Consider the following 21620-nt stretch of genomic DNA (forward strand, 5'->3'; position numbering starts at 1 on the left):
ATGACAGCCTGCAGCTGAGTGCTTTAAATTCCTCTAACTGTTCACTTTGGGGATGAACCTTTATATTAACAAAAACATCTCTGTAAACCTGATTCTGACCTGTTTTTCTCCTCAGTCAGCTGGCCCCAGGTGGAGCCAGCAAAGAGAGAAGATGATTTAACAGGAGAGGGGCCATGGGCTTTTGAGTCCTCATATTACTTATGTGTCCTTCAGGGTATGCTTGAGCCTGATTTGTCATATCACTTCTGCTTGATGACAAAGTTCTCCTACCTGTACAGTTTGGTGGGTCAGACAACTCCTAGATATTGGTAACTTTGTGGCCAAGCCTCATCCAAAATCTAGGAGAGAAGCAAAGGATGACATGACTTGGCATCAAAATCTTGAGGGTCTTCTTTTGATTAACCTGTAAGGGCCCTTTGAAGGCTTAGGAGTACCCCAGTCTACCACTGACATTTCAAGTACCATAAAATAAATCTGCTGGGTCATATGGCCCCAGAAGAGTCCAAGACAAGCATAAGAGTCATTCATTAGAATTGGAATTTCTAAGCACATCCTTCCACTGCTCAAGTGGATTAATGTTTGGTTAAATTTATAATAATCCATGTTATTCTTCCAGATCCTTCTTTAACCTAGATGGGAAGGTGTTAGGAATCACTGCTCTGCATCTTTTAGGTCTTTGAGAAGCACCAATCTCTGCAATCAATAATGCTTGTGGTTTTCTGTTTTTGTAGGTAGTGTCTTTGACTTGTTTGGTTTTTCTTTTCCTAAAAACCCACTCCATGGGTCAGGAGGTCAAAGGAAGGACTCTACCAGTTGCTGAATAGTTCTCTCTAAATTCTCAATCTGGAGCTGGGAAAATAGATATAGAATGGCTTCAGAGACAGGCTGAACCCACTGTGAGATAAATCTTCATTGTAATTCAAATCAGACATCGTTTACTGGGTTTCCATTTATAGGGATTAAGCAACCCTTTAATAGGCTGCCATGTTTTTTCTTTCTCAGTACACCATGATCTAGCCCAGACCATAAATCTCTATAAATCAGATTATTATGTTTGCTGCTTTGGTTCCACTGTTTATTAGGATCACGTTATCCCCCCCTTCTCTTTGATGATTAAAAACACCATTTGGCTTCTGACATTCTAGGATTCCATCAGTTGATTGCATTTAAGGATCCTAGTTGATGGTATCAGTTTCCACTAGATACGCAAACAAGTTAAGAGTTGTTACAGAGTTCTTAAAAGATGCTCTTACAAGTTATTTCTTGATGAAGGATACATGCCCTGTGTGAGTGAACAGATCTTATTTAGAAGATTTTCTCTAACATGCCCATATCATTAAACTTTAGATATCTTCCTTTATACCAAGAAAATCTTCACACTTCAGTATCATTTAAAGTAGGTCATGTTTTCCACAGTTAAGCCAACAAATCACACTTACTGCTAAAGCTATTCCTAGCCCCTTAACTAAAACATTCAACCCAAAATCTCTGTGTAGTAAGCCCATGGCAATCAATTTGGGCTAAGCCAGCTATGTTTTCCTCCAACTTGATTCCAAATCCTTAAGAAACATTTGTATATACATTACCTTTTATTATTATTATTTTTATTTTTTAAAAAGATTTATTTATTTATTTATTTATACAGAACTGGGGTACAGGCCAGAGATGCGGAGGGTGAGAGGATTCACCAGGAACAGAGTGGGGAGCAGAACAGGCAGATCAACGAAGTACACTGCTGAGGGGAGCAGCGGGTGGATCAGGAGAGGTTTGCCACGCCATGTGGATCTCCTCCGGGGCAGGGGGGGATTGAACTCATGTGGAAGTGGCTTAAGCTTCTTAGTGCAGTGCTTTAACCCGCTGCACCACCAGGGAGGGCCACTACCTTTTATTTTTGTGATACAAATTGGCAAAGAGGTAATTATTTAGATGGTATCATATTTCCTCCTGGGTCACATTGTTAACCTGCTGGGACTTGAATCTTGTTATAGATCCAGAAGCAAGGAAAGGTGGTAGGAGTGGATTTGAGAATAATCAGTATTTCCTTGCAAGGCAACCATTTTCTGAAGGGCAACCATTAGAGTTTCTTTGGGTAAAAGAGACTAATTTTTCTTAGACAGGAAAGAAGAGTCATCTTTACTAGAGAAAAGGCTTAGTATAGTTTATACATTTGAGGTCCACAGCTATATGTTTCTATCCTAATTTACAGAATCCCTTTCTTTCCTTCCCAATAAATGCCTGGCTTTCACAACAAAGACCCCATGAAGTAGATGGAGCTGAAAGCGATCATGCTTGGTGAAACAAGCCAGAAAGAAAAGGAAAAATAGCGGGTGGTTTCACTCATAGCAGGAGTATAAAGGACCAGGGGAGAAAATAATAATAATAATAATGAACAACTATATACCAGAGACATTTTACGGGTGGAGTGGGGAATAGGTCAAAAAGGGGGGGGGGCTGGAGTGCACTGGAATATGGTGATGGTACACAGGTGATTTGGTGATGGGGAGCCCACAGGGACTACAACTGAGATGGAAAATGGCACAAAATGATGTAAAAATAAACTATTATATTATTTTAAAAAATGACCCCATAAGGTTGGGGATGCAGAATTCTAGATCCAATGGCTATAGGAGGTCTAAAATTTTTCTAATTTTATGTGAATAGTTAGCTAGGAATTCATTTCTAAGCTCATCATTTTTCCCACCCCAGCTCCAATTTCTCTGGCATAGTTAGAAAAAAAAATCTCATCTCATACACTTATACATTATTTTTGTCTATTCTAGGTACTGGGTGATGAGTATTAAAGCTTCAAATTATGCCTATGTCTTTTGCTTGTGCCTTTGAATCTTTATAATGAATTATATACATGTTTAGAATTGTTATGTCCCCCTATAAAACTTATCCTTTTGTTATTATGAAATGTCCTTCAAAATTTCTAGTAATAATCTAGACATAGACATTGTATCATATTCACTCCAGCTCTTTTATGATTAGGACTTGTTGTTTGGTTTTTGTTTTTTAATCTCTTTTCATTTTTTTCTATTTGCTCACATTTATTATTTTTCTGTGTTCATCATTCCTTTAAGTAAGTTATCAGAATAATTTTCACTTGCATTTCTTTTGGTGGATATCTGCTAGTAATAATTGTCAACTTCTGTCTTACAATGTTTTTATTTTCTCTTTTCTTGATGAATATAAGATCTAAGAACTCAATTTTTTCACACTTTCTTCTGGCTTGATTGCTTCTTATAAAAAGCCAACAGTCAATCTTCTCTTTGTTCTCCTTTACATAAATTGTCTTTTATTTCTTTTTATCATGTAATTTATGGCTATTTTCTTATGTTTGTTTGCTTGACATTGTGAATGCTACATTTTGATAGTCTGAATTATGCTGTCTTCTTTTTAAAAGTATTGAGATTTTACTGGCAGGGAGCTAATTTGCTGGCAGACTGACTTTCTTTTTTGAGGCTAGTTTAAGGCTTGGTGAGGGCCTGACAGGGGTTAATTCTCTTTTTGAGCACAGTTCTTCTATGATTTCGATTCATATCGATGTTCTCCTAGAGGTTTACTTATTTAGAATGCCAGCAAATCCAGTGATCTAGATATAGTAAGTAAAATTTATAACACAATAAATAGGAACCCAAAGTAAAGTAAAAACAATCCATAATACCTTAATGCTGGAGGTTTATTTAATGAGATTAAACAAGAAAAAACTGAACTCAACAATATTAGGAAGAAATAGAGACCAAGACAGATCATAAAATGTTGAAAAAAATATAAGAGAATAAAATGACAAGCCACAGACTGGAACAAATATTTTAAAATCTGATTAAAAAGGGTCTTTGGCTCATACAAAGAACACTAAAAAAGAACAAGAAAACTAAATATTCAAAAATTGGTAAAGATACTTTTTTACTTTATGTTCTAGTTACAATTCTGTAAATACTGAAAGGTTTAATAATAAAAATGCACACATGTTTAATACAGTAAACAGTTTTTTAAAGATTTATTTATGTATGCATACAGAACTGGGGTACAGGCCAGAGGTTCAGGGGTGGTGAAAGGGTTCACCAGAGACAGAATGGGAAGCAGAGCAGGCAGACCTATGAAGTACACTGCTGAGGGGAGCAGCCTGTGGGTCAGGAGAGGTCTGCCGTGCCAAGTGGGTCACCTCCCTGGCTGGGAATCGAACTCATGCTGCAGTGGCTGTGATAGCTTCATAGTGCTGTGCTTTAACCTGTTGCACCATCAGGGAGGGCCCCAACACAGTAAAATTTTAAAGAGTTAACCAATAATACCTTCTCGTGACTCATATTTTTCATTCTAATCCTCCTCCAAGGAACTATGTTTACAAAACCAGTGCATCCATTTTCCACATGACATCAACTTGAAGGTCAATTTCATATTTTCTCCCAAGTTCTCATTCTTCTTGGCTTGACTGTTCTCCATACAATTTTATTTTTAGATTATTTTTCATTCAGTATAAAGTTTCATTTTTTGCAGCACCTCTTTGGTGCTCCTCTTATTCACCAAGGATCGGGGGGAGGTGGCACTTCTCACCACATAACACCAAGAGGGGTGTGAGAAATGCTGGGGGTACTCAAGTCTGAATCTTCTCTTAATTTTGTATGATTTTTTAAAAAGAGAACATTAGGCTGGGGGGCAATCAACCTCAGTTTGCTGTGTGAATCCTATGACAACTCTATTATAATGTCAACTCTGCAAGTCATTTTTATCATGGATCATTTTCACCACAATATATAGTTAAGTAAATAGCTAGCAAATCATTAAAAATTGGAAAAACCAATAAATAAAGTAAAAAATTTAAAAATCCATATTACCCAAAATCATGTAGAGATTCAATAAAACCTATCAGAATGCCAATGGCATTTTTTATATCTATCTAAAAACAGTAGCAAAACTTGTATGGAACCACAATTGTGCTGAATATCCAAAGCAACCTTAAGAAGAACATAGTTGGTTGGCCCCTCCCTGGTGGCGCAGCGGGTTAAAACACTGCACTGAGAAGCTTAAGCCACTTCCGCTTGAGTTCAATCCCCGCCTGCCCCGGAGGAGATCCACATGGCGTGGCAGACCTCTCCTGACCATGGTGTGGCAGACCTCTCCTGACCTGCCCGCTGCTCCCCTCAGCAGTGTATTTCGTTGATCTGCCTGTTCTGCTCCCCACTCTGTCTCTGGTGAATCCTCTCACCCTCCACATCTCTGGCCTGTACCCCAGTTCTGTATGAATAAATACATTTTAAAAAAAAAGAAGAAGAACATAGTTGGAGAAGACAGATCATGCATTCTCTTCCTGATTACAAAGGAACTGTTATTATTAAGTTACAGTAATCACACAACCTGGTATTGGCATAAACACAAACAAAAGCACGATCTGTGTCTCTGTCTCTGTCTCTCTCTATTCAATAACACCACCAAAAACTAAAACAACTATGCTTTTAGCTCTACAGTCACCTCTAGATACAACCTACTTATTTGGGAGGTTTTCTGATCTCCACAATCTTATTTCCATTCTACTTGAAATCTGTTCCAGACTTTCTTCCAAACAGCTCTACTGAAACAATTACTGTCAGCACCACTATGAATCCCCCCAAAGCCACTCACCTATTTCTTCTTGGTTAACTGTTCTCTTGTTTCTCAAACAATCTACCCATTTTTTTTTCTCTAGCTTTTATGTTTGCTATTCTCTTACCATTTTTTATTTTTTCTGTTGGATCTTCACATGGTGCTCATTCTCTAGTGACTCCAGACTTTTATTCAACTACATCCGTCTCAGGTACAATCATCCTGTCCTACCTAAAATACTATCATTGACACTGTCTACTCACTTTGCTTTATTATTTTTTTTGCCACTATTATATGAAATGATATTGTCTATTTTTTGGTATTCAGTCAGTTACATATTTACTTTACTAAAATGTTGACTTTGGTCCACACTTTTCCATCTGGTATCCAAAGATATTTTAAAATATGATATCAAACATCCTGTTGAAATCCAAATATATTTTCTTTGACATTCTCTGATAACTCTTTCAGTAAATCTGTTCCAAGGAAAAAGAGATTGAGAACACTTGCAAGGACTTGTTACTTATAAATCCCTGCCTTTTATTTTTCTTCCTTTGCTACTTGTGTCACCAAGCCATCTGCTTAATCAATTTGTTAAAATAGTTTAAATATTACTATCAAGCTCATTAGCCTCCAGCATGGATAAAGCATCTTTTTCATGCTTTCAATGATGCATACATGTGAGAATTTTTCATTTTGGATACTTCTGCCATTCCATGTTGTTTTTCAAAATTATTGGCTGTGATTCTGGGCTTTTCTCTACTCTAAGATGCAGTTCCCTCAAACACGAAGGCTTGACCTCAGTTGTGAAAATCAAATTAATAATCTAATAGAATATTAGTAAAAGCACAAAATAAAGATGGAGCCAGATTAAACAGCATTCCTAAATTCTGTCCTGTCAGTGTCTGCTTGTGTGAAAGACAAAGTGAAGTGAAAACTCTTGCGAGTATTAAGTAACCTTCTCCTGCTTTGATTCCCTGCTCTCCACGAAGCTTTATGATCACCATTGCTCTTACAGCTCACTGGTGTCTCTCTAAAAAGAATTGCCATAGATATGATTGCTCCAATTTTTGAGCTATCATACAAAGACTATTTCTGAAGACACCTAGCATTGAAAGCCAAGGGAGTTCAGAGTTATGAGGCCCCCAGGATAACGCAAAACTGAGAAGCAGCCTTTCAATGAATACAAGAGCTCTCCCTGTGACTTGACTCCTGAGCTCAGTATGCAGAGCAATAACTTGTCCAACTTTAAAGAACAGGAATAAACTAATAGAAAATTTAGAGTTTTATGCATTCTTGAGTTGAAAAGACACTGCCTCTACAACTCTTTAGCAAAGTCTTATGAAAGTATTTTGTCTTCAGGCTTAATTTTGTTTTTATTCTTTTGTTTTTTGTGGGATTCAAGAACAGAGTTTGTGTTTTATTCCAGTAATAGTATACAGGATAAAATGTCATATGCACTGATATTACAGTGACGCAAGCAGAGATGTCGTATGTACTGACATTGTAATGACCCTGACTGATAGAGAGTTGGAGGCGGGACCAATTAAGAGGGACAGGACAACTTAAAATTTCAATTAAAAAACAATCACATGTTTATGAAGACATGTGCATGAGCAGACCGGGAAAGGCAAGGACAGATAAAACTTGACTGTACCAGGAGGTCCTTTCTAAATTAAAATGAACATGTGGTCCAGATTACATAAACTCGAAAAGTGTTATAAATATAGGCACTGAACTTAAGCCAATTTAAGATGCTTATGGACTCCATACTTGCAGGCCTGAAGTCTTCTCCAGATCTTGGTAAGGTTCTCACTTTGATTAAGTAGCCATCTCTTCCTGCCAATTGATGGATACTGGAAACTGTCTAGACCAGACCATTCCCCCTCTCTTCATAGTCTCCTCAGCCTTGCCAAGAAATTCACTTCCTTTCCCCTTTTGCTATCAATTGAATTTTATGCTTGTATTGCTATAATGTGGGTCCCTCCCATACTTTCACATTGGGGTTACGTGTCTTTGGCATGAAGTGAAACTTCTCTTTGGGAGTTGGCACTTAGAGATCCAAAGCTGACAAAATAAAGAAGGAAGAGCTGTAATGTGGTATGTAGGGACCCACCAAAAGAACAAGTTACGGCAGAGCTGCCAACAGAATGCCAGTTGAATGCACACAAAAAAATGGGCATGAGGGTGACAGATAGGAGCTGCTGATTGGTTTCATGATAGTGTTACTTTTCTTTGTCTATGGGAGGTGGAGGATCCAATTAGGTGAGTGTACATTCCTGCTTCCAAAATCATATCCTCATGCATTCGCATGCATTCGCAACCATTCTGTTTACAAGGGATGGTTATTCTGTCAAAACGAGTTAGCTTTTTGGACTTGAACCCACTCAAGTTAGTGACTTGTCTTTTTGAATCTTTGTAACTGAGTGTCATCCATTGAATCATGTTGAATTCATGAAGGGATCTCTTTGCGCTCTTAGAGAATTTGTCATATACCCCATATCCTTACACTTCTATCCTCATTTTCATTTTCTTTTGAGCAATTTTCCTTTTTAAAAAAAGTTAGGGCTATCAAATCATACAATTTTCCCTTGGGAGTTCATATACTATTCCTCCTCACGTGTAGACACCACTCTGACTATGCCTAAGGTGCCTTCTTGTCTATCAACTCAGTCAAATTATTTAGTCCTTTATAAGCTCATTTTCAACTTCTATGAAGTCAAGATAGCAATTACTGTCCTCATTTACACAGTGGTAATTAAATGATATGCTTGTCAAACTAATTAGGACTTTTGTAGGTACATAGAAAGCACTGAAAATCATCCCACCTCATTGTATTAATTTATAATTTGAATGACTTTAATTACCAACAAAGTCTCCACTTCAGGATAGTGTTTTTCTCTGGTGGGATTGCAAGGAAGACAAAGGAGAAATTACAAATTCTCCTGCTTCTCATTGAATAATACCGCTCTGCTATATTTCTCTGCCTGTTCAAATAGCAGATTAGTTCTCCACAAAAATCCAACAACCCATTATTTACATTAGTGGGTGTTATAAATATCCTGAAGGGGAAAATGCCATCTTTTCCATTTTGCAATAAAGCTGTGGAAATGACTGCCCCAATTTCACACCGGGCTATGAGCCGCACCAACTTGCAGAGGCAAGAGAAAACAGAACTGCTAGTGGTAAAGAAACAGCATATCGATTTTCAGGTATTATGCAGGGTTTAAGCTACTTAAATGATGCTGAGTGTTCACGTGAAGTGCCACCATATAGAATCCGTTAGAATTTAGTCATTCTGTTTGAAAAAATTACCTTGTGCCTTATGCACTCAATTTTTAGAATTCTGTCTCTTGAGTCATTATGGTCATTTTCAAAAATTTATGCTGTCTGAACATACTTACCGTTTACTCCACTCTTAATCTTTTCTCTTAAAGTCTTGAGACAAAGCAAAGTTCCACTGCTGCCAGATTAAACCCTGTCTGTTATCTAGAAATGTATTGCTGAAAATAACAGCAGTTTTAAACGGCAGGTGTAGTATTACAAAACAAACCATCTAAAGTCAATGAAAATTTTGGAGTAATGTTCCACCAATACCTAAGTACCCTTTTCTAGAATGGAGCTATATGGCATAAGTTAGACAAATGAAGAAATCGCTCTAAACTTGTTACTTTTTTTTTAAAAAAAAGATGGCAGAAGAACACTCACTGAGTTACTAAGCTTCTAGAAAGAAGCCTGTTATATAAATGTGAGCTGTGTTATTATTAGCAATGTTCTGATGCTCTTTAGACCCTTAGTTCAGTTTGGTGGAAATAAAAGCTGAGGGCAGACAAATCAACTGGAGAAAAAGAAAATTATGCATCAGTGGAAATTGTTTCTATTACATTTGTCAGAATATCAAATTATGAGATAAACCAGAACTCAATTTTTCAATAAGCACATCAAATCCCTTTTATCAGTGCTATATTTGAATAAGGATAAATAAAAATTCCCACTTATCATAGCGAAAATATGCAGATCTGCTGTTTAGCACAAGGTAGACAGTGAAATGAAAATGCTAAGATTTTTCCAAAAGAAATATTACTTCTTATAGAAAATGTGTTTCCTCTCTAGAAATTTCAGTCTCTAGAAAGAATCCTTGTTTGTCATCATCAACAAAATGTCAACTTAGGTCCATAGTTTTCTAAGATTTTTATGTTTTCTTAAAAGTTTCATGTGTCTGCCCGTTTGACAGGAGGGAATGAAAAAAGATTTGGGGATGGTCTAGCTCAAGACACTCTCTGTAAATGCAGGCCATTGCATGAGAGCGACTGAAAGAGAAATTGTTCTGGAGTCTAAAACCTGTCCTAATATTGTCCTTTCTAACACCCCAGAGATATGAAAACAACAGTGATAAAACAAGGGTAGCAGAATTTTCTAGTTGGCAGAAGAGACATGAAAGACGAAGAAGAAGGTAGAGCTTTTCAGTATGGTGATGAAAGAAAAATGGCAGGGCTTGTCTCTACTAGGACATAGCTAGAGTTTGTTTCCCATAATTTGTTGTGATTGAGGAGGTATCTCAGGGATCTACTGTCCTGGGAGCAGACAGCCACAGAAGGCCAGATGGGTGGGGAAATAATCTGGGAATGTCACAAATAATACTTTTTTTTAAAGAAACAAACAAAATTCTTGTTACACTTTCTCTAGGACTCCAGGAACGAGGCCCCAAAGTCAACCTTGGAAGGCCACTCTCAAGGGGCCAGCACTCACTGATTCCCACAGTTTCACTCGCTGCTCATTTGCCTTGACCAGACTCGTGTGGAAGACGAGGCCCTTTACCCCAGGCACTTGCGGTCATCACTGGCTGCCCTCCCTAAGGGGAAGCAGGAGCAACGTGACTAGGACCACGCACCAAAGGCCTGTTTTCATCTGGGGTTGGTCCATGTGATTCTCAGAGTGACTGAATTATGTGACTTCCCTGGGGAGCACTATCATCATCCATAGTGTTGATATCCTTAGGAGTCCTTGAAAGAATATTTAAGATTCTTCTCCCTAACACCTTATATGCAGGACTCTTATAGGAAAGAGAGAATTCAGGTGGCCTAATATAAATGACACAATACCTGTGACCATGATGTGAGCTGCTAGAACCTCTGTTCCAGGGAAAAGTCTGAAAAAGTGAGGGAAGGAGCTTAAGCACTGGTGGATGGTGTTCCCCTCCACTCATTCCCATCTTCTCTCCATGAGGTGGGTGATTGGAGGGAGAGAATTGATGCGTTGGCAGGTGAACCCTATTCCTGTAAAAACTATTGAGGACCTACAAATAAACCTCCAAGTCTGCATAACGAAGTCTTTAGATTGTCCCAGTTCTTTGAGTAGGTGGGAGTCAGAAATTTTTTCCCAGAGTTGGCACAGGAGAGATAAAAGATTCGACAGGAGTCATTTTATAATCACCCTATATCCCGCTGCTTCTCACAGAGTGTCTGTGCATCAGTAATGTGTTTACAAGCAGATAGTTTCGTATGAAGCATTTATTTACCCTTATAATTAAGATGCATGTGTTTCACTGGAAGTATCAGTTTTGAGGCCTTTAAAGCACACGATAAAGATAGCCATGCAGAGGGAAGGGAGCTTCTGTCCACAGGCCATGAGTGGGCAAACTCAGCATGTCGTATGGTGATGATAGTAGGAAAGTACAATCGAAAAACACACTTGCAAATTGTATTATACAAAATAATTTACTTCTCATTCAGAATGACCTTCCACACCTACTTTTGAGACAGCAGTCCGAGTACAGGTTACAATATGAAAGTCATGACAGTTAGCATAGGTTAGGTCGATCGATATAGTTGGTTACACCTTGGGATCCTGGAGTCAAGTAGAGACAAAATTGTGGAACTGTGTATAACAAAAGAGGATGCTGTCAGGAGCTCCAGGGACATTGAAACAAGACCCAGAGGGATTAAAGAGTACAAAGGGGAAAACCTACATCTTGAATTACAGTAAGATTTGTACACACACACTCCGGTTTCTTCATTTCACAGCCCAGTCCATTGGCTTCAAAGCCACAAAGGTGCTCATGCATGTGATTTCTACTGGAGAAATTGGTGTGTGGGCACGCATGCATGCATGTGAGAGTCAATTTGGAAGAATGAGAAGAAAATTACTTCCTGGCCATTCATTCATAATTCAGGTGATATCCTGCACCTCTATTTATAAAACAACACAATAATAAAAACATTGTACAAAACATCATAAATAACATAAATGAGAAATTTTCAAGTATTTCATGTGCCTTGAAAAGTTCCAAACAGTAGTAACAATTGATTTTTTTTTTCTTTACCCTCTCAGTTAGTCTCAGAGCTTAGAAAGAAAGTACTTCCGTGTTTGAGAATGTTGGGATGAATTAGACAAGATTCTACCTATATCCCGCTGGATGTTGGGATGAATTAGACAAGATTCTACCTTCAAAAGAGGAACTGAAGATGTTTCAGCATGTGAAAAGAAGTTTTCCCTTTATCAAATACAATATTTCCCCTGTTGCTGGTTTGTGAATTAGGCAGACAGCCATGCCATGAGGGGAAAACAAACAACCGCAGTGAACTAGAGAGCCACATCTAATGGCTCAAGTTCAAGGAAAAGCAAACTGAGAAGAGCACCTTGATTAGGAGAGGACAAACGAGAAGATATGAATATTAACCTTTCATTCAGACCTTTTCTCAGCCAATGTCCTACAGTAGGTAGAGCTGGCAAGGCCCTAACTTCATTTCTCCATTTCAAGGATCCTACCCTTCAGCTCGGTTGCACCAAGCACCCAAAGCCAGGGAGACCCTCAGTGTAGAGACTCGAAAGTGCCATCAAGGACAATCAGCCCAAGACAGCACCGTGTCCACTAGACCTAAGGTGCTTTATGGTAATTGCTCCTTAAAATTTTGTTCTACATGCAGGCTGTCCGTGATTAAATTGAGCATGAAGTTCCTCGGGTGCTTCTCTAACAAGACCTATGGAGTTGCACCCAATCCACTTACCTGGCTGGCATTCCTTTCCTAGCTGATTCACATGTTTGATTGCAGGATGAAAGACCAGGGATTAGAACATGCATGTAAGTATGTACACACACTCTGGTTATGAGCACCGAGGGTCTTTCTGATCTATTCTTACAGTGTCTAATACAGTGCATGGATACACATATATACATATATATATATATTCTTGTGTGTATATGTCTACACACACAAACACACACACATATGTACACAAATAGATTGATCTCATCTAAACATTTAGAGTTGGAGGAAAGAGCTGTCTGACAACATGTGCCCAAGGATGTCATATGAATAGTAACCACCCAGCTGAGGTCAAACTGTTGGAAGAGAGAACAACCAACAATCTTGGAAAATCCAGACTTATGTGGCCATAGTTTGAATACATATTCACATGGCACCCTACAATAAGTGTGGGGAAATAGGGTTAGGATGAGGTCCTGTCCCTGATGAACACCTAAACACCCCAACTAAATCTAGCTTTACATGGGAGTGACTCACACACAGCCGGCAGCATGAGTTCTAGGCTACAGTGTGGATATAGCACTGGTGCTTGATACAGATCAATATTTGGCCTCAGGTTTTCCAGGAATAAAGTCTGGGTGTTTCAGCCCTCCACCTCCAAGTGACAATCAGGCACACTGGGGGACCAAGGAGGGACAGTCTGCAGAACTCTTGGCTCCTTTCTGCTTCTCTGACCCACAGCTGGAGGGATTGACCAAATCAAGGTAGAACCGGGACTTGAGGAAGCGACGGTATGAATCCTTCTTCATGAGGTTGAAAATCTTCTTCTGGGCCTCATCAAAGCAGGTGATGGTCGGCTCTAACATGTTCCGACTGGTCTCCTCCCTGGTGCAAGAGTCCAGGTTCACCTGAAGGACACAGACCAAGTCTGTTAGATACAGAACCCTATGACAGGTGCTTACTATAGATTGCGCACCTTCTATGCCTAGGCATGAAGAAAAGACATCCTAGCTCATGTGAGAGAATAGAAAAGGTTTATCTACTTCTGGGTGAGAAGGGCAATCTCTTCTGATCTTTGTCAAAATTGAGTGATTCATCAAAATAATCTGGATGAAAGAGCTATTTTCTTCTTAACTGGTTGATTTGGGGTTGGCAAGATTATAATAATCTATCCCACTGTTCTTTCTTTTGCTTCACATGATCTAAAGTCCCAAGATATGGAATACCACTTTGAAGACTTTTTTAAGACCCAGAGATTTCTCTGCTGTACAAACTTACCTCTTTGGTTGCCTGAACTGAGATGAATTCATTATAGATCTTTTTGGCCTTGGGAGTTAGTTTAGAGGGTGATTTGATTTTCTTATACTCTTCACAGCTGATCCAGAAGTCAATATTCTCCTCACTGTATTCAGACTTCAAAAAAGCTTTGAAAGCTGCCAGCCCACCTGTGACAGAAGAGAGAAGTACTGTTGTTACCACACTGGCTCACCTTCCTGACACTGTATTTTAGATCAAGCTGAGTACTTGAGGAAATAAGGTATAGGGTTCAAAATCCCCCACTTCCCATCTGAGGTCAGATAGCCATAGTCTGTGTGGTATATAGTGGATCCTGGTTACACCTGGTGATTCTTCCCCAAAGTTTGAAATTTCTTTCACAAAAGTGTTGTGCTTCTGAAAGGCCTATGCAGCTTTGCTTGCCAAAGTGTGTTTGGGTTGATCTGGTACTAGTGATAGTTTTCTTCATGGTTCTATCTGAACTTTGCATTGTATATTACAATGCTATGGGTCATGGTAAAATTTAAAGGGGCTGACTTTCTTGAGCCTGGAAGTCAAGGAACTTCTGCAATTTATATTAGACCAAACATAGGATGAGATAACTCGTCTAACCAAAGGGCCTTTATGTTCACCCACAGAGGAGAAAAAAATCTGTCAGACTTACATTCATGGCTAATCAGATTTTCCAATGACTCAGCCCATTTCTTGACTTCCTCTTGGCTCACCCTATAGATAGTGCAGAGAAAGAAAAATAATTTAACACCCTGAATAATTCTCATTTTGCTCCCATCTTGGTGTTAAGACCTATTGTTAAGTAATCTTTTCATTAAATGCATGGAAATTTCTAATGAAAATGTGATGAAAAAGCATGCTCACTGAATCCAAATCCACTTAACTAGAGATAGAACCTCATTTCTCCTTACAAAACATCATTGTCATCAGATAGCTGAGTAATTTTCACCAAAGCCTCATCTCTTACCTCTGACAAATAACCACTTTGTCCCTCTTGCTGTGTGAAGAGTTATGTTCACAGGAATCAGACTTCTGCAGCAGAAAACCGAGACGATGTTTCATATCTTTTGCACTGCAGACAGGCAAAAGGAGAATAATGAAAACCAGGACCCTTAAAAGATACCTTAAACTCCAAACAGTTCATTACTAAGAAAGGGACAGAAGAGATTATTTAGGGAATGAGAATCAAAAACAGAAGGTAGGAACTCTCAGGGAAACAGGATTCCCCTTCTATTCTATTCTGTCTAGGACTGATTATGGAATATGGACAGAGTGGAACCACAGTTTCCTTTGTCTGTAACTGGATTCTCACCCTGTGTTCCCCAGGGGCATCTTTCATAAACCTGTCATTCTGATCAATGGAACAGGCCACTTTGTACCCTTTGGTGTCTTCAATGGAAACACATTGCAAACTTGACAGTTCTTTGGGTCATTTGTAGGAGTTAACAATGCAAGCAGACACTGCAAAATATAGCTCCTCTGCCTCCCGCCACCTTCTGGAAAGCATTGCTGTAATCCACCTGCTTCCTGGCTAGCAGAGCACAGGAGCCTCCTGAGAAAGCAGGGGTCTGTTCATTTCTAGCCTGGCATCAGGGGTCTGTTCATTTCTAGCCTGGCATCAGGAGTCCGGTCAAGCAGTTCACATTCTGGGGCACATCACAGGTGTGCAGCTCTGGCACAGGGAAGTGTGATGGGGGGCAAGGGGAGGGAGTGCAAGTGCTTAAGCTGAACCCCCTTTAGGCTTGCTTCTAGAGGCTCTCCTGTTGCAGCCGTCTGCTTTATATCTACCCTACAAGGATATTTATATTCCAAAGGACATTTGAGGCTTAAAAGAAACAATGAGAAGCTGCGAGTATCCTCACGGAGCAGTGACTGTTTAATTAGGGCCAAATACCCAGCTCCTCATTGCTGTTTAGTGGGTGGCTAAGAGCCAGCCTGCACATGACTGCCTCCAAGGAGGGGGTCTTAATAAGCTTTTAGCTTATTCAACTTTCTCACTCGGTTAATTATCCCTTTGTATATTACAAAAGTCAAAAACTAGATTTAAAAAAGAAATGTCGATTTTAAAAGAAGTGAAGGACTAATTGTTCCTACTTAGAGGGAGAAAAATGAAGCCACAAGCATACAAAGGCATTTTAGAATGACTTCCAAACCTATGAGCATTTCCTCAGAAATTGTGAATTGCACTCCATTCTTGGGCTGTCCCTCAAATACTTATCTCCCTTACAAGATTGTTTTCTCTTCTATGCTGCCCCCAGTGGTTGAGGATGCAAAATCCTCCTTTGTATAGCATGATCTAATCATGAAAGTCAAAGTGATTCTAAGGTGATGCTGTAAGTAGATTATGACTTGGTCAAGATAGGAATCATTTCATATTTCCAGGTACCATATGCAGCTGAGTGCTGACAGCTCTTGATGGCTTCAGAGTCATTTAATGAAGAGTTGGAAGCATGCCTTGTTTGCCCTCATTACACAAAACAACCATAAAAATGAAATTATGACTTCTGAATTTGAACTCTACCCCACACACTTCTGTGACCTTGAGCCGTTCACGTCCCCTCTGTAGACTTGGGCTCTAAAGCTGGAAGGAAAGTAGAGAGATGACCATTCACCAAGATGGGACTGCTCTTCTCTCTAATCAGCCTCCCCAGGTTAACACCTTAGCTCCTCGGGGCCACACTCCTGGGCACCTTTTCAGCTCCCCCAAAATAGTTACCAGTGCATGACTTTCTCCTGACATCCCTGGGTTACACACGACTACTGTTCTATGTGGAGCCTGCAACCATTTGCTCCATTCAGTTCAGGACATTAATGGTGGAGGTCAGAGGTACTTCTCAGGCACCCTGCTACATATTAAAACTATCATGGGAGAATATTTGAAAAGTATGATTTTTCATTCTCCTAAATGACAGAATGAAAAGGTAATGTTCTTGGAAACTCACAAAAGATAGTGCTTTCTTGAACAGATGTAATTTTACATTTCAGCTGATTTTTACTTGCAGGGGAAAAGGAGGTGCACTTTCAGACTGACTTTTTACCTTTAACTGCAAAGCAGTTTAGAGCATTCTCTAAAAGGATTATTTACACCTCCTTAAAAATTCAGTCTTATGAGTTGCTATGTATCTTTGAATTGTTTTCAAAGAGACATTACATTTTCTGAAATTTTTAAATTTTTTTTTTTACCAAATAGTGTCATCAGATGAGAATACAAAATCATTAACTGATTTCTTATAGTCAATCCTACTCCACCACCACTCACATAAGGCATGACAAGAACTAGAGGTAGAGGCAGAAAAATAAGGATAAGCTGGTTTTGAAACTTTTTTTTTTTTTTTTACTGAAGTGACACTAAATAGTTATATAGGCTTCAGGTGCACAGCATTATACATCACTATTGTATATACTAAGTTACATCCACCATCTGAAGTCCTGTTTCCATCCTTCCCCAGAAACTCACTTTCTATCATATCTATTTTTTGATATGAACATAGGGAATGACGGACAGTGCAACACAGAGAAAGCACAGAGTCACTCTGGCCATGCAGCCAAACCTCACTCTGGGGTGTCTGCAGACCCAGTGTTCCATCAATCAGACCCTTAATCAGACACGGGGTTCCATCAGAAAGCACAGGACCCTGATTCTTTAATCCCCAGTGATGCCCAAATACCAACAGCAACCCCAGGTGGTGTGTCATGGACAGCTGTACTTCATCCCAAACCTCAATCGCTTCTCCATCAGAACTGATTTGTTTAAAGGATCAGACCAATCTCAAAACCAAGCTCACACAAAACAACACACAGGTGCCAATATTTGGGGCAAACACTTACTGAAGTCCCTATTTCTAGTTTGTCTTGGAGGAGAGCTCGGAAACTGATGCTCTCCTGACCACGCTCTTTCTAATGCCAAAGAATGAAAGGAGTTGGAAAAGCAAATAATTATGGAAGTGGAACGGAAAGTTTAACACTGTTTAACAGCTGAAAATAATCTTACCTCCTCAAGCAAGAAGCCGGCAGCCCTGCAAGTCCTTTGCACATCTTGTTCAGTGTGGGATTCACACGTGAAGAGGGAAATGCAGCAGGAGGAGCTGTGGCTTCTGTTTTGAGCGCTCTTTGCCTTTTCTCTGGAAAGAGGCTGTCAGACTCCTCTGAGCTTCTCCCTCTGGAGCCTGTAGGGGTCTCTTTTATAGCCCAGCCAGGACGGCACAGCCAATCAGCTGGGCTGTCACACCGGCTCCCCAGCCTCCTCAGCTCTGGAACAGATAAGGAAGGAGAGCAGGCGCTTCAATAAAGCCAAATGAACAGGCAGAGAAAATCATCTTGCAAAGAAAACAGAGAGAATTAAATTTTGCTTCATGTCTTTATAATGTCTAAGGTTTTGAATTGCTGGGAAAGGAAAAATAATGTTTGCAAGGCTACCAAGCATGGGGTTTGTTTATTTGTCTGTAAAAATTAGTGAATGTCTAGTCAAATCACCTCCTGGAAGGAAGGGTACAGGCTGATTGTAGGGCATTTTCCCCAGGCACTTCCTCTTGGGGATTAGAAAAATAATATCGAGCACAGTCCAAGATTTCATTCTCCCTGTTTCCTAAAGGGAAATGGCAGGTTCATCATTTCCAGGCAGGGCTTTGCAGAAGTCTCCTTCTCAAATGCCACATTCAACAGAGAGGGTGTGGGGGAAGAAGAGCTGGCTAGTGGACCATTATATGCCCAGCCACACTGAAAAGTAGCCCAAGGAAAACAGATTAGCTACATCTGTCATCAGTCCATCTGTGGAATACTTTTCTAGAAATCTTATTAAAAGCAGAATTCAGCCTAGTTCCTGAAAAAAAAAAAAAAAGAAGACAACTCTGCAAAACAGCAGTTTAAGGGTTAGAGGAAGAGTAAATGAACAGATATAGACATGTATTTGTATTTGCATATCTTATTCTTATATGGCTTTATGTCTTATTTTGTCTTACCCAATTCTGTGTGTCCAAGTTGGTATTTCTATGGAAGGAGAGAAAGAAGCAGAAGAGAAAAATACTAGTTTGTCTCTCATATGACTAGGGTTTAAAATGAATGTAAGGATATTCAGCCCTACAGGTGCTTCTGAACACCCAGACAATTAGTGTCTTTTGCAAAAATGAGATGGGCGAATATGTCCAAGAATCATGCAGATGCTTCAAGTCTTATAGATCAAATACCCAAACCAAAGTTACTAGGGATATATTCAAAATAGAAAAGTTTTGGGTAGAAAGAGGAAATTAATTGCTAAGTTAGACCTGAACAACTTTCATTTTGACAGGAGGTAGTTTCCTGTTTGTGGGATAGAGTAAGCTCTTCATATAAGGAACAGGGATATCAAATGCTTTGGGTGGAGAAGATGAAGAATAGATGATTCCAATGAGATGCAAAAGTACCCAAGAAATACAAAGATAAGTGGTAAAGAGCAGTGTCTTGCTGCTTCTATTCCCTTCTCACCCCACACTGGCCCCCTCCCATCCCACTCCATTCATGGCCAGCAGAACAAGGATGTAGTAGAGAAACATAAAATGGTGAAGAGGCTGTAATATACAGAAGATGCATTTAAATTATAAGAAAAAGTCTCTGTTCTTCTCCCATGAACAACAACAACAAAAATATTAGATTAGCTACTTGGCAACTTCTTTTGGGGAATAACAGAGAACAAATCAATTCCTTTATGAAGCCATCAGCTTCCATTGACATGCGGTGGTGGATGAAGCTGTGGGATCATGTCGAGTGATAGAGACATTGGACCAAGGAAGGCAGACCCTAGGAAATGAGGCAGTCAGAAATGGCATCGAAAGGAGAAATTAACACAAGAGGATAAAGGTCACTCAAAGATGGATGGGGCCTTCTTTGCATACCTGGGCATGAAAGAGAGTGACCACTCAAATAACTTGACTGTAGGAATGTTAAAGAGGAGTCAATGAGAACTTTATTCCTTCAACCCAAGCAAAAAAAAAAAATTTTTTTTTGAGAAGTATAAATAATTCCAACCGATGAGCTTCATGGGAGAGAAGATATTCTTGCCTAACATACTCATTTTACCAGTAGAAATAGAGGAGAAAAGTGACTTGCAGCCTCACAGCTTCATACTTCATATTGATCCAGACCCACATTTCCTGACCTGTGATCATATGGATTTTCTACTGTGCTAGCTTTCACCCATTGCTTTATCCATTGAGATAAACTATGTCAACAGAGGTGTTCCTAAACTGTAAAATGCAAAGTAAATATTTTTTATTGTTAGATTATACACAGTAGATAACAAAATCTAATGTTAATTTCATACTTTTCACTTGAGCAGGACTCATGCTACCCACTTGTCTCTTGTTCCACAGATAGTTGCTGTCAGCTTTTTTAATTTGTGATTAGCCCATTAACCTGTCAAGGCATTTCAAATGTATTCATTTTAAAATCTTGCTTTCTTAGGAGTTTGAACAGCTAAAGAATGTTTAAGAAAGCTTCTCCTCCTAAGTTAACTTATTTTTCCCTTTGGAATGTGTTTATTGTGTTTGAGGAGGCGAAGACCAAGTACATCATGATACCTTGGCAATTTTCCGCCCGCCTTCTCTGGCATACACAAAGCATTAAGTTCTATTATTCTATGATTTGTCACTCCTGGATGATTCTGACAATGCAGAAAACCTTGAGTCTCAAGAGATCCAATTAGTATTTATTCAGTTATTTAAGCCCTTGGAGCCCTTGGTCTGTAGGGAAGGCTACAGTCGGTGCAGTGAACAATCAGACAAGACCCCACCCTCGTGGAGTATTTGTCCCAATGGGAAGAGTCAGAAAATAAGTAATTCCAGATTTCGACCTATATGAAGAAAATAAGCAAGTACTGCTTTAGATCTGGCTGGCAAATGTTTTACTTAGCCAAGGAGATCAGGAAGACCTCTTTGAAAAGAAATTTGATAGTTAAGAAAGAATGAGCAATGTAAGAAGCCTAGGAAATAGGAACAAGAGAAAATGTTCTTTATCTAAAGTGGGAATGAACAAAAGCATGGCTAGAGACTTGAGACCAATTAGAGGGTATCAGGAAGTAGAGATAGAACAGTTAAGGTCAGTGTTGCACGGACTTGTAGGCTATGGTGAAGAGACTGAGCCTTATGCGCAGTGGAAATCTGTAGGAACTGAAGTAAATGAGGACATGATCTGCTCATTCTGATAGTGTAGGGGAATGAATTGAAGGGAGAACATGGAAGCAGGTGGACCAGTTAACAGAGTTAACAGTTTGGATCCTGGCTCATGAGCTTCTTCATTGCATAATGGATATAATAAACTCCATAACTATGTATTCAGTACTATGAAGTAGACATCATTGCAGTCTCTGGTGACCTAAATATGAATCAGAAGTGATTGGTACTTTTCATGAGCTCACACTCTCATGCCAGAGACTTTTAAATAACTGGAAAACACTAGGCTATGTGTCATTATTATAAACATGTATGTACAAAATTTAAGAAAAGCAGAGGGTAGAGAAAAACACAGTCTTGACAATGTAGAGTGGTTTTCACAAAGGAGACTGAAAAAGGATGATTAGAGACATGATAGATGTACAAAGAAGAGCATTACAATAGAAGACGCAGTAATAACATAATTTTGGGGGGCACTAAATTTGCAAGGCACTGTTTTAAGTATTTTCTATTGATTAATTTATTTATTCCTCACAATTCATCCTGAAAGAAGGTCCTACAATAATCCTATTTTACACATGAGACATAGAGGTACACCCTCAAATTTACATACCTATTAATT

At 39.2% G+C, this 21620-nt stretch overlaps 1 protein-coding gene across 2 annotated transcripts; it reads right to left on the reverse strand.

Moving 5' to 3' along the window:
- Positions 1 to 11075: 11075 nt before the first annotated feature.
- Positions 11076 to 18100, reverse strand: RGS4 (regulator of G-protein signaling 4). Of its 2 annotated transcripts, XM_004688426.2 has the most exons (5): positions 17848 to 18100; positions 14824 to 14928; positions 14509 to 14570; positions 13848 to 14014; positions 11076 to 13477 (listed from the first exon to the last, which is right to left on the reverse strand). In XM_004688426.2, exons 1-5 carry the CDS (start codon positions 17889 to 17891, stop codon positions 13238 to 13240), a joined length of 618 nt encoding a protein of 205 aa, XP_004688483.1. In that variant the 5' UTR covers positions 17892 to 18100; the 3' UTR covers positions 11076 to 13237. The 2 variants fall into 2 exon arrangements, with proteins under 2 accessions (XP_004688483.1, XP_004688484.1); XM_004688427.2 differs by lacking the exon at positions 13848 to 14014 and having other exon boundaries at positions 13407 to 13477; positions 17848 to 18038.
- Between the last annotated feature and the right edge of the window lie 3520 nt (positions 18101 to 21620).

This window comes from Condylura cristata, unplaced genomic scaffold, assembly GCF_000260355.1.
Source record: "Condylura cristata isolate star-nosed mole 26May11 unplaced genomic scaffold, ConCri1.0 scaffold00024, whole genome shotgun sequence".
Classification (NCBI taxonomy): domain Eukaryota; kingdom Metazoa; phylum Chordata; class Mammalia; order Eulipotyphla; family Talpidae; genus Condylura; species Condylura cristata.